Source organism: Notolepis coatsorum (assembly GCF_963971535.1).
Source record: "Notolepis coatsorum genome assembly, chromosome: 5".
In the NCBI taxonomy this organism is placed as follows: Eukaryota; Metazoa; Chordata; class Actinopteri; order Aulopiformes; family Paralepididae; genus Notolepis; species Notolepis coatsorum.
Genome location: NC_140169.1, coordinates 96110830 through 96129091, shown reverse-complemented (window position 1 = coordinate 96129091; position 18262 = coordinate 96110830). Strand labels below are relative to the sequence as shown.

Here is an 18262-nt window from a genome sequence, read left to right as displayed (position 1 = left end):
TCTGCCAGCTCTATTTGTCTATGGAGAAGTTCCCCTTTTTTGCAGGGCTATAACTTTTTTAATTGTATTGCTAAATTGACATTACTATGGCCCATTCAATGTCAATTATCTATCGTTCAGGATGTGGGAACGTTATACTTTTTCATTCACATATTCATACTAAAATACGGTCTAAAGTATAAATATGTTTTTATCGTTTTCTGCAGCATTCTCCAGAACGTGATTTATAGCCCTAAATGCATTATATTGATGAACAAATACAGTTTGATAGCGATCTGCGCGAGATAAAAAATGTCAAATGGACGTGCTTCTAGAAGTTACTACTTATCATCTGATGTTGACCGGATGGGGGGGGGGGTCGTTTATAATTCCGTGGCCAACGTTAGATGATTCATCTATTGTGGGTGATATGATCATTAGAGCAGTTTGTATCGAACACGGTAAAAAAAAAACGCTGAAACTCACCGCAGCTTCCTCGTAGCGTTGGGCGATGAGCGTGGAGCAAAAATATTCCTATTATGGGATGTTGAAATATGCGATCCATCTCCAGGTTGTATAATAGTATATACGTCCAAATCATGTTGTTTATCGAGTTATTGGTAACGGATCACTATCCATTGTGTCGCGCTCGAGTCCCGGGACCTATAGCGAGTGATCGGACCGAATTTGGATGAGCACCAGTTTCCGTTTCCGGTTTGGGCGATCCGCCGATCGGCCACCAGATGGCGCTCTTGAACCGTTGGAGAGTTGAGAGGGGATCAACAGTAGATCTCAAGTCTCCGGGGGAGAAATATGATTGCGATCACAGATTTTTGAAATATTGATCTCAATGACGTGTTACGCCGTCATTGGCAGAATTAGCATGGCGGGGAATGACGAGTTTAGGCGTCCTTGGCGGTCAAAGTGTTAATCAACAAATTGTATTCTTTATTTTTCTATTTCATTTTAACATTGCACATGTTAAAAGGGAGAGGGCAACGCCATTTCTTTTTACTCAAAATGTGAGTATTACCACAACTTGTGTTCTTAAAACAATGACAATAAACATAGTTTTATTAGGTTGAAATAATGTGGTTGTGTACTTATTTTTCTGTTAACTTATTATGGATTGAAAACTGAAAACCTTAACACTTTCTCTGCCACGCTTATATCCATCAATGTTTGATAACTGCCACCACTCTAAGCCTATGGAGATGTTTACCTTCTTTGCAGGCCTATAACTTTTTAAATTGTATTGCTAAATTGACATTACTATGGCCCATTCAACATCGATTATCTATCGTTCAGGATGTATGAATGTTTTACTTTTTCATTCACACATTCATACAAAAATATTGTCTAGAATATAAATATGTTTTTATCGTTTTCTGCAGTAATTCCTAGAACGTGAGATATAGGCATAAATGCATATATACATTATCAAATGCCATTTGTTGCGATACACGCTATATTAAAAATGTCAACTGTACATGGTCCTAAACGTTATGACTGATCATGCGCGGGTGAACGGAGGGGGGGGGGGGGGTCGTTTATAATTCCGTGATCATCGTTAAATGATTTATGTAGTATGGGCAGTGATGCCGGTAACGCGTTACTAAGTAACGCGTTATTGTAATCTGATTACTTTTCCCCGAAAATAGTAATCTAACGCGTTAATCTTTAAAAGCCAGTAATCTGATTGCAGTTACTTGTCCAAGTGGCTGTGCATTACTATTTCGTTACTATCTCATCATAAATTCATAATGCAGGCGGAATGCAGTATTTTATTTCGTTTTCGACAGTCAAAAATACATTTTGAGCTGTTTTTCTTATTATTATTATGGAGTGACGTGGTGTGGCAGTGAAAGGGTTACACAAGAATGTGTCCCCGCGGCGTGACTGGACTCTCTGTCTGTGAGTGACTCTGCTTTGGCCCAATCACATTCCCCATCCACAGTCTGCGAATCAGAGGCAGAGTAGGGCGGGTCTTCACAGCACGTCATGTGACATATGCGCCAATCGTGTGACAGCAGGGCTCCGTTGTTATGTTCGTCTGAGAATTCCACCCCAAAAGTTAAACGCTTGTCTAAACGAAGTGAAACCGCAAGAAGACGTTTTGCGGTTTCTGTTCAGACTTCCACTCCAAAACGCTCGTTTAAACGTAGCCTCAGTCAAAATACTGTCTACCGCTAAAAACAGCACATCCAATTGCATTGAAAGCATCTGGAATCACAACACTAGGCGACGCTTCGAATAGGTACAGGAGGACTCGGAGGCCAGCCAAACAGCAAAAGAGAGATTGATTGATTGATTGATTGATTGAACACTTTATTAACAGATTGCAGAATGGGTACAATACAGTACAGCTCAATACACACAATTGTTAAGGGGGATGCAGACCAGAGAAAGATTGTTTCTTTCCCTATTGATTAATGTATATTTGATGGTGGCAGAGCAAAAGCTCTTATTTGCCAGATTTACAGTTCATTTACATGTTAAAGAGAGACTGATTGTATGTTTATAGAGAGACATTTATAAAAACAATTTAATAGTTACAGTTGATATAATTGAATAGTTCAGCCTGCATTTGTTAGATGTGAATAGATACACTGGTGTTGTACAACCACTGGCTGGCTGCTCTAATGCTGTGAGCATCATAGACTGTTGCTTTACCATACTTGATGGTACAGAAGCTGAAGCACTAGTTTAACAATTTACGTTATGTGCAGAGAAACAAGTTAAAAACTATTTATGCACTTTCAATAAAGCGTTTAAAAAAAACTGTTGGGGGAACGACGACGACTTCGTAACCTAGTTACTTTCAAAGTAACTAAGTTACTCTGATAATCAAGTAATCAGTAAAGTAACTTGGATTACTTTTTAAATGAGTAATCAGTAATCAGTAATCGGATTACTTTTACAAGTAATCTGTGGCATCACTGAGTATGGGTGATATATAGATCGGAGCAGTTTGCATCGATAATAATAAACAAAAACGCTGAAACTCACGGCAGCCTCCTCTTACCGTTGGGCGATGATACTGGAGCAAACAGATCCCAGTTATGTGATGGGGATCGAGGCGATCCATTTCCTGTTTGTATAATACTAATACACGCCCAAATCATGTCGATTATTGAGTTATGGCAGCGATCCATATCCACGGTGTGTGGCTAGAGTCCTGGGATGATATGCGAGTGGCCGGACGGATTTAGGAGACGCACCGACATCCAACGGGCATATCCGGTTTGGCAACTCGCCGATCATCCACCAGGTGGCAGTATTGAAGCGTTGCAGAGTTGTGCTGAGTCCCACAGCATCAGACAAGGCTCCGTGAGTGAAATATGAATACCATGGCGAAAATATGAAATATGATCAGAATAACGTTGTACGCCGTGATCTGGCAGAATTCGCATGAACTTGAAACCCGTTATATGACGTTATTGGCGGAGAAAGTGTTAATGCACAGTAACTGAACTCAATCTTTTTAAGTTCTGGTAACTTATTGGGTTTTTTTACAGTGTAGTCTTGCGATCAATCGAAACTTCTTTACTGACGCAATAAACGCCGAAATCATATTGATTATTGCGTTTTGAAAGCGATCCCATGCACTCGAGTGTGTATCTAGTAGGGATGGGTACCTTTCACATTTGAACCGATACCGGTACCTGTGAATCGATACCGGTACCCAACGGTACCTTTTTTCGGTACTTTAGTCTCAAGAAATTTAATTTACCTACCTCAGTCGTAAAAAAAAAAAATCCAAACTTCAAATAACTACAATTTCGACAGTTTTCGGCTTGTCATTGCTCCGACTGCTTTGTTGTTGAATCAAGTCAAATCCTAGGTAAGCATATATTGTGCGTGTGAACGTTGACATGAAAAGAAAAAAGCAAAAAAAAAAAAAAAAAAAGTAATTTTTTATTTTTTTTTGGTTTCTCACTTGATTCGATACTCGGTAGTACCGACGTGTTTCGGTTCGGTACCTCAAAAGTACCGAATTCGGTACCCATCCCTAGTATCTAGACCCATGCTACAAGATATTACTGCCTGAGGAATTTCCTCGATGCACCGAGCGCCACTTCCGGTTTGGCTTGGAGTGTAACTCGCCCGGCATCCACCAGGCGGCGGTATTGAGATGTTGCAATATCAGACAGGGTCCAGCTGCAACAGCGGAGGGAGGCTGGATGAATTATGAATGCCATGGCGAAAAAATGAAATATTGATCCCAAAAATTTGTTAACTCGTTTCTGGCGCACAACGCATGGCAGGTACTAACGAGTATACTCGTTTTTGGCGTCAAATGTATTAAGTGAGCGTGTGTTATTGAATTGATTGATTGATTGAAAATTGTATTAATGTCAGCCTTGTATCGAACTGGTTATGCTTAGGCCCTCTTTCGAAGTCGGTTATGCTTAGAGTTTGGAATCAGGGCTGGTGGTCTATCGCCCTGCTCTAAAGATAAACTCTAAGCATAACCGACTTCGAAAGAGGGCCTAAGCATAACCAGTTCAAAACAAGGCGGACATTAATAAAATGTTCAATCAATCAATCATTCCAATGACACACGCTCACTTCATTCTTAGATGGCATGCGCCTCCGAGCTGCTTCAAAGCATGCCGTCTAACACTGAAGTGAGCGTGTGTTATTGGATTGATTGATTGATTGCTTGAACAACAATGAGTGTCCTTTTGACGAATGGCATCTAACAACAGACTTCCTGCGATTTATATTTTGTTCCACAATGACTCATGACCCACCAATTACATAATCCAACATTGTGTAAGAAACTAACTAACTCCACGTGACAATCGTTTTTGAATGAGTCGTTATGACTGATTGATTGATTGATTGAAAAGTTTATTAACAGATTGCAGAATGGGTACAGTACAGTACAGCTCAATACATACAATTGTTAAGGGGATGCAGACCAGAGAAAGACTTTCGTCTTGTTTACATCAGGGTCCCCCATTTTCAATTCATCATAACATATATGACATACATGACATACAGAGATAGACAGTACTGCTACATCTATACATTTATGACATATCAGATTTGCAAATACAGTACTGTTTGTGATACAAAGGTGTCCAGAAAAGGAGTGTATATACATTTGGCGTAGAAACTGTACATTGGAGGAGGTTGGATGGGTGGGGTGGGGTTGGGTGGGTTGGGTGAGGGCTGTACATTGGAGGTGGGGGGGGGGGGGTTGGGTAGGGGACACACACACATTTTACACTGTACATTGGAATACTGACAAAGCCTTACTTGGTCATTTACTGTACAACTAGGTTAGGACATTTGTAGGGGCCAGTTTCGAATTGCAGTCTCACGTAGGTGTTTTTTGAGAGTGTTTTTGAAAGTGGGTAGTGATTCACATTCCTTTACAGCTTTAGGTAGGGCGTTCCACATTGATGTGGCATACTTGCGAAACGTGTTTAGTTCCTTGTTAGAGCCGAATCTGGGTTTTACATGATTTGTGGAGCTCCCTCTGGTGTTGTGATCGTGGTATTCACTGACCTTTGGGAAGTATTTTGACATGTACATGGGTACCTTGGTCGCGTAGTGTATCTTGTAGACCAGGCCCATTGCAAGTTGCTGTACTCTGTCGTCTACTCTAAGCCATCCTAGGTTGTCAAAGTGGGCAGGGGTGAGGTGGGTTCTAGGAGTCAGGTCAAGTAGTAGTCTGACTAGCTTGTTTTGAGATGTTTGTAATTTGTTTTTTAGTGCCTTTGAGGTGCTTTGGTACCATGAGGTGCAAGCATAGTCGTAGTACCCTTGAATGAGTGCTCCTGCTAGAGTCTTCAGGGTATTCTTGTTTACCAGAGAGGAGATCCGGTACAAGAATCGCGTTCGTTGGTAGACTTTTTTTATTACATTGGATGCCATTTTGTCACAGAAAAGATTAGCCTCTAGGATGGAACCCAGGTAGGTAATTTCATCTTTCCTTGTGATAATATTGTCACCCACTGTAACCGAGAAGCCGTCGGTCTTGCTGAGTTTGTTATTTGAACCGAAGAGAATGGACTCTGTTTTGCCCATGTGTAATGATAGTTTGTTGTCGGCGAGCCATATGCAGATTTTGCCTAGTTCCGAGCTGAGGGCTTTTTCAACCTGTAACTTGTTCTTGTCAGAGACCAGCAGGGCTGAGTCGTCCGCAAACAGGAACAAGTTGCAGTCACAAGCTGACGACATGTCATTTGCATAAATTAGGAATAGTAGCGGTCCTAGTATGCTTCCTTGTGGAACACCACAGCTCACTGTGAGGGGGGGGGGATAGGGTACCGTTTACTTCCACCATCTGTTCCCTCCCCTCCAGGTAGGATTGTATCCAGCTCACTGATAAACTATCAAAACCAATTGCTTTTAGTTTGTCAATCAGAATGGTGTGATTGACAGTGTCGAAGGCCTTTTGTAGGTCCAGCATGACCATGCCGCAGTATTTGCCCGAGTCCACCTCTTGTTTGATGTGGTCGTTCAAGTAGAGAAGGCATGTGTCAGTGGAGTGGGATGTTCTGAAGCCAGATTGGAATTCGTAGATTAGATTTTTTTCCGCGAGGTACTTTTCGATCTGTTCGTATACTATTTTTTCCATGACTTTCGAGATGGATGTAAGGATAGAAACAGGGCGGTAGTTACCCGGGTCTAATTTGCTGCCCTTTTTGTGCAGGGGTGTTACTCTCGCAATTTTGAAGTCCTTGGGGACGTGTCCCTGTTTTATGGAGAGGTTTATTATGTGTGTGATGACTGGGGTGATGGCTGCTGCTGAGTCTCTGAGGAATTTGGAGGGGATGTTGTCATGGCCAGTGGCCTTGTTTGGTTGGAGGGCGCTCAGTTTTTTGAGTACCTCATCTGTAGTTACCATTTCCAGTTTGAAGTCGTCTTTGTGGATGCCTAGGTTCTTGTAGTATGCTACTATGTGTTCTACCCCATACTGCCCTGAGTGGGAGGGTAGTTTGTTTACCAGTGTTGTGGCTATGTTTGTGAAGAAAGTGTTTAAGTAATTGGCTACATCGAGCTTGTCTGTGATGAGCGTGTTGTCCGTCTTTATGTTTATGTTTGAGAACCTGGTTTTAAGTTTTTTACTGCAGCCTAGTTGATTGTTGAGTAATTTCCAAAGTTCACGTGGTTTATTTTTGTTTTCCTCGGTTTTGTCATTGATGAAATTTTTTTTAGCAGTTTTGATCATGGAGTTTACGTCATTTCTTTCTAGTTTGAGTTCAGTCACGTGGTCTTGGAGTTCACTGCTCGTGCTTTTGGTAAGCTTTGACTGGCTTTTACGAAACTCAGAGCATGACGCTATCAACACATCCATTCGTAAAGATTATTGTCCGCCATCTTGGTTTTTCCTAAAAATTCGCACTGGCGGAGTGATTGTAATTCGGTTGTGGGCGGGTTCTTGGATCACGAGCGTGTGTTATGAGAAATAACCACGTCTAACTTGACTGTTTCAGACAATCAGAATCAAGAAATTTGCATGCCATTGTATAAATATATATAATATATATATAATGAATTATATTATTTTATCTTTGGGTTTGTCATTTCAGAATGGATTTGCACCAATAGAATTCTTCCTAGAGGGAACCAGAAGCCGAACAAGCAAGTCTCTCACTCCGAAGTTAGGTAAGTCTATGTTATCTGGTTCTACGTTACCTTATTTTGATTCCGAGTCTAAAATCTATGTCACCGATTGGTGTCAGAAGGTGACCAGGCTTTTTCCATCAGAGCCCCCAGGAAATCCCTTAATCGTACTCTCTCTCTCTCTCTCTCTCTCTCTCTCTCTCTCTCTCTCTCTCTCTCTTTCTCTCTCTCTCTCTCTCTCTAGGTCTGTTGAACATCGTGATGGATCCCTTCTTTAAAGGAGAAGTGTTTGACGTGAGCCTGGTCCCGGTCAGTATCAGCTATGAGAGGATTCTAGAGGAGTCTCTGTATGCCAGAGAGCTGCTGGGCGTTCCTAAACCTAAAGAGTCCACCTCTGTGAGTGACTGATGACTAGCATCATTATTATCCAATGAGAAATGACAGCAAAATCAGCTAATGCCAACGTAATGCCAATATTCGGTCTATGTCTCTCTCTCTCTCTCTCTCTCTCTCGCTCTCTCGCTCTCTCTCTAGGGTCTGCTGAAGGCCAGGAAGATCTTCAGTGAGGACTATGGGAGTATCCATGTGTACTTTGGTCATCCAGTGTCTGTCAGGAGTCTGGCTCATGATAAAATCAAGCGATCCCAGTTCAACCTGTTGCCAAGGTAACATTATCAAGTGCTCCTAGTCCTGACCCTGTCCTCTGGTGAGATGTGGATACCTTCTAGCCACAACCCTGTCCTCTGGTGAAATGACAACCAGTAAATGTGAATACCTTCTTCTAGCCATGACCCTGTCCTCTGGTGAAATGACAACCAGTAAATGTGAATACCTTCTTCTAGCCATGACCCTGTCCTCTGGTGAAATGACAGCCAGTAAATGTGAATACCTTCTTCTAGCCATGACCCTGTCCTCTGGTGAAATGACAACCAGTAAATGTGAATACCTTCTTCTAGCCATGACCCTGTCCTCTGGTGAAATGACAACCAGTAAATGTGAATACCTTCTTCTAGCCATGACCCTATCCTCTGGTGAAATGACAGCCAGTAAATGTGTCCCCTCTGATCTCCTGCGATTAGCTCCTACCAGTGTTATTATAGTTTTCATTTATTGTTTTTATGTACTGTATTTCCAGAGTTGGCTTGTTAGTTTTAGTTGAATTTGTATTAGATTTAGTTAGTATTTCTATTTCATTATTATTTTTTTTTAATATGGGGGTATTTGTCAGGGGCAAGGTTTAAGAAGTTCAGAAGGTATTGTGTAAAACAAACACTTTGTGAAGGCAGTTAACTAAAACTAAAGACATTTTTGTATTATATATATATATATTTGTTATAAGCACACAATATTGTTTCAGTTAACTAAAGTTTTTCTCACACTTAGTTCTAGTTTTCACATTAATTTGAGTTGACTATAATAACATTGACTCTTACTTCCGGTCTCCCAGACACCTTCCCAGGAAGCCCAATGAGGAGACCCAGGGCTTTGTGAATGAGGCGGCCTACAGACTGGTGCGTGCCCAGGAAGACAACATGGTGCTGAAGCCCTGGGTCCTCCTGGCCACCCTGCTGCTGCAGGACCATTACCTGAACCAGGGGGCCGGGCTAGAGGAGCAGGGGATGGACCTTAGTCAGCTGACCGAGCAGGCCGTCTGGCTCTGGGGTGTGGCTCGGGAGTACGGCGCCTTCCTCCACTGGCCTGGTATGTTTTATTTCTGTTTGGCGAAAAAGCTGAAATTGAAGTTAGGATTTAAGTAAATACATTTTTTTCACTTGATGTCAGACGGAGACTGGTTGCCGGTTCTTGACTATGGTGATCTGCTATACATTAATGCATCAACTCATTGTCTCCTTATGTTAGATTAGATACTTTATATCATCATGGCGCTTAAGCCCTAGCCATATTTTCAGAAAACTTGTCTAAAAGTACATACCCAAGTAAATGGAAGATTTCTCCACTTCTACAAGGTCCATTTCCATGTTCTTGGTATCTATCTAGGGACATCTATGGACCACAGGAATGTATTGTGTCGGAAATATTGTGTCTGTTACTATGCTTGAGTAAATTGTAATGAACCAACGGATAATTATTTTTTTCATCTTTGATGGTGAATAACACCATGCTAACGTTGACCAGAAGTGGAAATTGTTTTGCCACTGAGCTCATTCAGCACCTTATATATTAAAAAAAAAAAAAATGGGGGGCTTTCTGTATTTTTCTGAGTTGTTATGCCAATTCCCTTCCTGGTCATTGTGCACATTGCCCCACTGTCGGCCTGTGGAGGGTGTATCATTACCACATGCCTCCTCCGATACATGTGGAGTCAGCCAGCCGCTTCTTTTCACCTGACAGTGAGGAGTTTCACTGGGGGAACGTAACGTGTGCAGAGGTTTGCGCTATTTCCCCCAGATCCCCTCCCTGCTGAACAGGCGCCCCGACCGACCAGTAGGAGTCGCAGTTTACAACGACCAGGACACATACCCCACCGGCTTCCCACCCGCTAACACTGCCAATTGTGTTAGTAGGGACGACTGACCAAGCCGGAGGTACCGCTGACAGCTGGATTCGTTCCCAGAGCACCTTCCTGAGATCAAGTGTACTAAAAATCTAAGCAAATGAGCAAAGGTCAGATGATTTACAGGGTTTTTTTGTAGATACAGTACTGAATTTTGCCATCCGGACACATTTCACATCTATGGATCGGGCCAATTCTCTTTCCAATGGCAGCAGCAAAGACCATGAATGAAATCTACTGTAAGTACAGTTACTTTTGTATAATGTCCATAGCTCTGCCATTTTTCGGATTGCGATGTGTTTTTTTCTAGATATTCACAGAAAGGTAAAGAAACAATATACGTTGTATTTTATGGCAATAACGTTCAGGTTTGTTCGACCTGTGAGGTATAATCACGGAAATCACGTCAGAAAAATTATGTAAAAAAAGTTGGACTTATGTTGTCGGCGGCTGGTGTGAGCTGGGTAGTGTAGTTTTAGGACCTGAAGTTCATATGGGACCTGGGAGACCTGGGGGAAGACTACATTCTCACAGATGTGAAGAATTCTTGCTTTATGTTTGGCATAGTGCTGTCAGGCGATTAAAAAAATTATCTAATTAATTACAGGATTTGTAATTAATTAATAGCATTTTAATTGCATAACCATTTTAGGCCTGATATTCTATATTTTTTGTGATCAAATTTTTATTCAGTTTCTTTTTTTTGACATAACATAACACAAATCACATTACATCAACAATAATAACTAGACAATTCCGCGCGGGGGAAATTGTGAAAGTGTGGGTGACGCCTGTGCACCGCCGGCCAACGGGAGAGGGTCTCTCGCGAGTCTCTATGACAAACAAAAAAAAACGTATTAAAAAAACTTTTCAGTTTTTTATATTTTTGGGACTTTTCCGAGTTTTAAAAAATTCAGACTTTTTAGAGTTTTAAAAAATGTTCAGATTTTTCCGAGTTTTTTAAATGTTTCGGACTTTTCCGAGTTTTTAAAAAAAAATCAGACTTTTCAGAGTTTTTTAAATTTCTTACTTTTCCGAGTTTTTTGATTTTTTCGGACTTTCCGAGTTTTTTTTAATTTTTCGGACTTTTCAGAGTTTAAAAAAAATGTGTCTGACTTTTCAGAGTTTTACAAATTTTCGGACTTTTCAGAGTTTTTTTCCCCTGACTTTTCAGTTTTTAAAAGATTTCGGACTTTTCCGAGTTTTTTAAAAATTTCGGACTTTTCAGAGTTTTTAAACATGTTCGTACTTTTCCGAGTTTTACATTTTTTTCGGACTTTTCAGAGTTTTTAAAAAAAATCGGACTTTTCCGAGTTTTTTAAATGTTCTGGACTAAGGGGGTGTGGCCTAAGGGGGCGTGGTCTAATGATCGGGGGAGTGGTCAACATCGACCAATGAAAGAGGATATCCCTACCGAGTACAATGGGTCAACATAGACCAATGAAAGAGCACATCCCTACTGAGTACAATGACACAACCCGCAAGACAGAGGGCGCTGTCAAGCAATTCAGTACTGCTACACAGAGGGGCGAGTAAGGGTTAACTCCATGAGAGGTCATTGGCAGGTCAGCTGTACCCTTGAGCCATGTTAACACACCTGTTACCTAATTAGGCACGAATGAATTGCACTTTCGATACAATGCATTTCAATGAGGGCAGACGCATGACGTCCTTCTCACGATGATTAAAAGCAAACGATAAGAGATGAAGCGTTGTCTGTCTGTCTTGACAGCTGTCATGGCGGCACCGTCAACTCTGACGCCAGTCACGGTAAATGCTCTGACAATACACCGGTCCTTTTTGTTAGTTCTTCTGTTTTTACTGTCTGTCAAATCAGTTCTCTGTGTTTACACCTACGACCGGGATACGCTACTGGAAATCAGGAAATCAGCGTTTGGATTACACATTTTTGACAACCCTCTGCCCGAGGAGCTACATGCCGACGGCACCTTACCTGGCTGGGGAGGCCACGCACGGAACCGAGGCACCCGACACAAACATCGTCGCAGCAGGCCGGCATCCCCCCGTCATCGGAGAAGCCCTCCCAAGCCTGCGCTGCCGTCTCTATGGCTCGCCAATGTCCGATCACTTAGGAATAAGTTCGACGAACTTCTACTGCTGATCCAAACCAACCTGGACGTCAAGAACTGCTCGGCGATCTGCCTCACAGAGACATGGCTGGATGAATCGGTGACCGACGCTGCAGTCTCCCCGCCCAGCTTCACATTATTCCGAGCCGACAGATCCGAGGCTCTCAGTCTGAAATCGATTGGCGGTGGAATCAGCTTCATGATCAACGAGCGCTGGTGCAATAATTCCACCCTTCTGCACAGGTACTGCTCGCCCCACCTCGAATTCATGTCTGTGAAATGCCGACCTTTTTATCTCCCCAGAGAGTTCGCCTCTGTAATCCTAACAGGAGTATATATTCCACCCACTCAGTCGACTGAAGTGAGCGACAGGGCTATCAACGAGCTGTCGCGCCATATCTCAGACCTGGAACGCAAGCACGCCGACTGTAACATCACGGTGCTGGGAGACTTTAATCGCACCAATTTATCTAAAGAACTCTCACATTATAAACAACTCTCACATTATAAACAACAAATCGACCGCCCCACGAGAGAACAGCAGATACTCGACCACTGTTACAACACCATAACATCCGCCTACAGTGCGCAGGTAACTGCTCCCCTCGGAAACTCTGATCACGCTATGATACACTTAGTTCCTACCTACACTCAGAAAGTCAGGTCTGACAAACCTCATTCTAGGAAAGTTAAAATCTGGTCAGATGATGCTATTGAAACACTTAGAGCCTGCTTCGAATATACTGACTGGTCTGTTTTTAGTGAGGCCTGTGACAATCTAGACTCCTACACAGACAGTGTCATCCTATATAGATTTTTGTGTTAATCTCCATATCCCCACTAAATCTGTTAAAACCTATGGTAACAATAAACCGTGGTTCTCACGCGATCTCATTGAGTTGCGGAGAAGGAAAAACACTGCGTTCAGGGAGGGGGACACTGAGACTTACAAAGCAGCTAAATATGAACTTAGAGCTGCCATCAGGAAGGCAAAAACATCCTATGCCACTAAACTGGAGGATAAATTTGATTCAAACACTAGGGCAGTCTGGAAAACTCTTAATGAACTAACCAATTACAAAAAGAAATCCCCCCCCCCCCCCCCCGCCGACGCAGACCCCCACCTCCCAGACAAGCTGAACACCTTCTTTGCCAGGTTTGAGAAGCCTCTTAAAGACAGCTGGCCCACCCCACCCCCTCACCTATCCACCCCACTCACCATTGACACAGATACAGTGAGGAACCTTTTCCGGAGGCTGGATAAGGGCAAAGCAGCAGGCCCGGATAACATCTCGCCTGCCTGCCTCAGCTATTGTTCTGACCAGCTAGCACCAGTCTACACTGGCATCTTCACCACCTCACTCCAGCAAATGCAGATCCCAGCCCTCTTCAAAAAATCCACCATCATCCCCATACCCAAGAAAGGAAAGATATCTAGCCTTAATGACTACAGACCTGTGGCCTTGACGGCAGTAGCCATGAAGGTGCTGGAACGCATAGTCCTGTCGGTTCTAAAAACACTCACATCCCCCCTGATGGACCCCCTACAATTTGCTTATCGCTCAAACCGGTCTACTGACGATGCAGTCAACCTGGCACTGCACTACACCCTCCAGCATCTGGAGACCAAAAACAGCTATGCATGGATACTTTTTATTGACTTCAGCAGTGCCTTCAACACCATCGACCCCCTCATACTGTTTCAAACCCTGACCAACATGAACATTGCCCCCTCCCTCCGTTTCTGGCTGCTGGACACACTGAAGGGCCGCAAACAAGTAGTCCGCTACAACAACCTCATCTCCCTCCCTCTGACTACCAACATCGGAGTACCACAGGGGTGTGTTCTTTCCCCGTGGCTTTTTTCCCTCTACACAAACAACCTCCGATCAGCATCCCCCTCAGTCAAGACACTGAAATATGCGGACGACACCACCATCTTAGGGCTGATCTCCAACAACAAAGAGGATGACTACCGGCTGGAAGTGGAGCGGACACTAACGTTGTGCAGAGAACACAACCTAATACTCAATGAAAGCAAGACCGTTGAACTCATCATTGACTTTCGGAAAATCACACCCACCAAAACACCCATGCTCATCAATAATCAACCCATTTCAGCCACAGACGCATTCAAATACTTAGGAACACACATCAGCAATAAACTAAACTGGGATCATCACACCACTCATCTACTTAAAACAGCCAATCGAAGGCTTTTTCACTTGAGACAACTCAAGAAGTATAAGGTTAGGAAGAACTTAATGATACAATTTTACACAGCCATAATACAAAACATTATTTCACTCTCCATCACTGTATGGTACGGCAACACACCCAAACACACACTACACATACTAGACAGGATCATTATAAGGGCATCCAAAATCATCAACTGCAAACTCCCCACCCTGGACTCCATACACAAACATCACACCATCACACGCGCACACAAAATCATCAGTGACCCCCTGCACCCAGCTCATCACCTCTTCCAACACCTCCCCTCTGGTAGGAGGTTCAGGTCACTGGGCAGTCGCACGGTTAGGTTCAACAACAGTTTCTTCCCCAAGGCCATACAATTGCTTAACTCCAACTCCTCCTAAATTCACCCCCTGCTGTCTGTTTCCTTTGGTCTAGGTTACATTGAACTGTCATCATAGTTTTTCGTACTGTACTGTTTCTGTCATGTATTTGTTCTAGGTGGTGTTTTCTGTACTGTCTGTTCCATGTGTCTTTATGTTTTTGTGGTGTATTGTCTCAGCTACCACCTGCACCGTGCTTGAATTCCACCGGCCTGGCCGTGTGGCAATAAAAGGAACTTTAACTTGAACTTGAAGCGCAGATGAGCACTTCAAGGAGTAGGTGAAGGGTTGTGTGCGATATTGTGGCATTCCGTCGACAATTGTGGCCGCGGTGACGATCGGAACACAAGGGGGGGAAAGCGATAAAACCAGCCTATTCTTAGAGTGGCTAGCCATTGGTGTCTATGGGGAGGAGAACCTTCAAACAAATGGTCATCAGTTGAGATGGAAATGTCCAATTCAATTTATTTTTCTTTTGTGAGCGAGCCGACAGCCGTGTCATCGTTTTGATGTGTTTTTTTTTCTACGTCCAAAATTGAGATCACTGTCGCAATTTACCCAAGGTGGTGGAAAAAAAAGTATTTCAACTCCTCCACTCTAACTTGCCATTCCGCTAGCAATGGAGTTTGTTTGTTGTTTTGGTGTGTATTCTTGGTGTGTATTCTTAACTAAAACTGTCAGAATACTCAAAGCCAAGCGAAAATGGGACCAAAGAAAAGTGAGGAAGTTGACGAGATTAAAAGATCTCTCGATTTTCTGGCGGAGGAGGTCTCTGATGTCAAACGATAACAGAAAGCCATCCTCGAATTAGTAGAGGAGGTAAAGGCTCTGAGGCTGCAGAACGATGAGAAAGACCAGAGAATGAATTTTCTGGAGAGAAGAGTGGAGGACCTGGAGCAATATAGCAGGATGAATGACATTATTGTCACTGGGCTCCAAATCAAACCCCGGTCATACGCTCGGGCGGTGACAGCTGTCAATGGGGATGGGCCGAGTGCGCTGGATTCAAACTCTGTGGAGCAACAAGTGGCTGCCTTCCTTCAGTCCAAGGGGATTGAGCTGGACTGCAATAACATCGAGGCTTGCCACCCACTGCCCCGAAGAAACAGCAATGACAAACAGGCCATCATAATGCGGTTTGTAAACAGAAAGAACAAAATTGCACTACTGAAACAAGGAAAAAAATTGATGGGATCAAAGGTCTTTATGAATGAGCATCTTACAAAGCGCAACGGCGACATCGCCAAACAGGCCCGATACATGAGGAAGCAGAAATTAATTCAATCTACATGGACCTCTAGCTGCAAAGTATTCATCAAGCTGAATGGACCACCGGAGGAGGCCAAAGTGCTACTCATCAGAAACATGGAGGAGCTGGACAAATACCAATAAACATCATGACGGGACTGTAAGGTAATAGAGACACACTGGACACAATTACACAACTTACAACCATAGGCCTACGGAAATAAGCAATTCACCTACATCTGGAGATGATGTGGATTTGACACAGTGGATTCCAAAACATGAAAAAATGAAACTCAAAACATTTGAATACACTGAGCACAATCTACAGGATATAGAAAATGATATTGACTCAGACAATAATCTATTCTTCAACATCAACGACAACTGCTGCTACTATACTGAAGATCAGTACAACCGGACAATTAAGACCGTTAACAAACTATCAATAATTCACTTCAATTCAAGAAGTCTGTACGCAAACTTTAACAGCATTAAGGAATATTTAAACCAGTTTACACAACCATTTAACATAATTGCCATTTCAGAAACTTGGATGAACGAGGAAAAGGGAATGGATTTTGAAATGGTCGGATATGAACTCAACTATATGAACAGAAAAAATAAGAGTGGAGGAGTGGCTGTTTATGTGGATAATAACTTGAATTATAAGATTGTAGAAAAAATGACATGTGATTGATAATTTATTAGAATGTATAACAATAGAAATGTGTAGAAAAAAAGAAAAATATAATTGTGAGCTGTATATATAGAGCACCATGTTCGAATATTGAGGTTTTCAAGGACTGGATGGAAGAAATGTATATAAACAATAATCAAAAGGCTATTTTCATCTGTGGGGATTTTAACATTGATCTTTTAAATCCAAACAAACATAAAATGACTGAGGAATTCATCAACACATTGTATAGTTTGAGCCTTTATCCAAAAATCACAAGACTCAGCCGAATCACATCCCATTGTGCCACTCTGATAGACAATATATTTACGAACATTATAGAAAACAATACAGTGAGTGGATTACTAATAAATGACATCAGTGACCATTTACCAGTTTTTACAGTTTATGACAACAACTATACAGAAAACAAGCAGGACAATAAACTACAATTTAAACAAGTAAGGACTGAAGAATCAATGAACGCTTTCAAAAATGATTTGCTACTACAAAATTGGGAGATAGTATATAAAGAGGAAGACACTGATAAAGCATATGAAACATTCTTATCTATATTTCACTTACTATATCACAAACATTGTCCAATAAAAGAATATAGCAGTAAACATAAACACTCAGACAGCCCATGGATCACAAGGGGATTACAGAATGCATGTAAAAAGAAAAATACACTATATAGAGAATTTATAAAACATAGAACTAAAGAGGCAGAAAATAAATATAAGAAATATAAAAATAAGTTGACTAATATTATGAGAAGATGTAAGAAGGATCATTATAGTAGAATATTAGATAACAACAAATATAATATTAAAGGTGTTTGGAAGATATTAAATGGTATTATCAAGTCAAGTCAAGTCAAGAGTTTTAATTGTCACGGCATACAAGTATACAATGAAATGCGGGTGGTCTTGCCCGCGACGATGTGCAATACAGTAGTACAACATATAATAGAATCCAATAAAAATACAGTGGTACAACATATAATAGAATCCAATAAAAAACAACAGTGCAATAAACAGGTAACATGGTGTGACATATCGGTATCTGTACATAGTATTTACAGAGCATATAGGACATGCTAGGTAGCTTTAGTAGTGCAATACACTGTTCCTGTTGTTATACTAATTTAAAGTGGCCTTTCCTCTTGGCCATAAGTGTGCGTGTGTGCGTGTGTGCGGCATGAGTGTTAAAGTGGCTGCTAGTGTGTGAGCGTGCTCAGCGTGCGTGTCGTGTGTGTGCTTGTGTGTGCTTGTGTGTGGATAGTTCAGTTTCTGTGGCTCTCAATGTTCATTGTTCAAGGCTCTGATGGCCTGGGGGAAGAAGCTGAGCCTAAGCCTCTCCGTCCTAGTAGCTGGGGTTCGCAGGCGTCTGCCTGACCTCAGCAGCTGGAACAGGCTGTTATTGGGGTGGTGGGGGTCTTTCATTATTCTGCAGGCTCTGGATTTGCACCTCTTGTTGTATAGAACCTGCAGGGTAGGTAGCGCAATACCCGTGGTACGCTCGGCTGAGCGCACCACTCTCTGTAGGGCCTTCTTGTCCTGTGCCGTGCTGTTTCCATACC

At 42.3% G+C, this 18262-nt stretch overlaps 1 protein-coding gene across 2 annotated transcripts in view; it reads left to right on the top strand.

Moving 5' to 3' along the window:
* gnpat (glyceronephosphate O-acyltransferase) overlaps positions 1–18262 on the top strand; it is a 74093-nt gene that overhangs the window by 22496 nt on the left and 33335 nt on the right. For both annotated transcript variants that reach the window (XM_084313752.1, XM_084313751.1), the window contains exons 6-9: positions 7530–7605; positions 7808–7959; positions 8098–8228; positions 9011–9264. In XM_084313752.1, coding sequence (XP_084169878.1) covers positions 7530–7605; positions 7808–7959; positions 8098–8228; positions 9011–9264 — 613 coding nt within the window. The remainder of the gene's footprint in view (positions 1–7529; positions 7606–7807; positions 7960–8097; positions 8229–9010; positions 9265–18262) is intronic.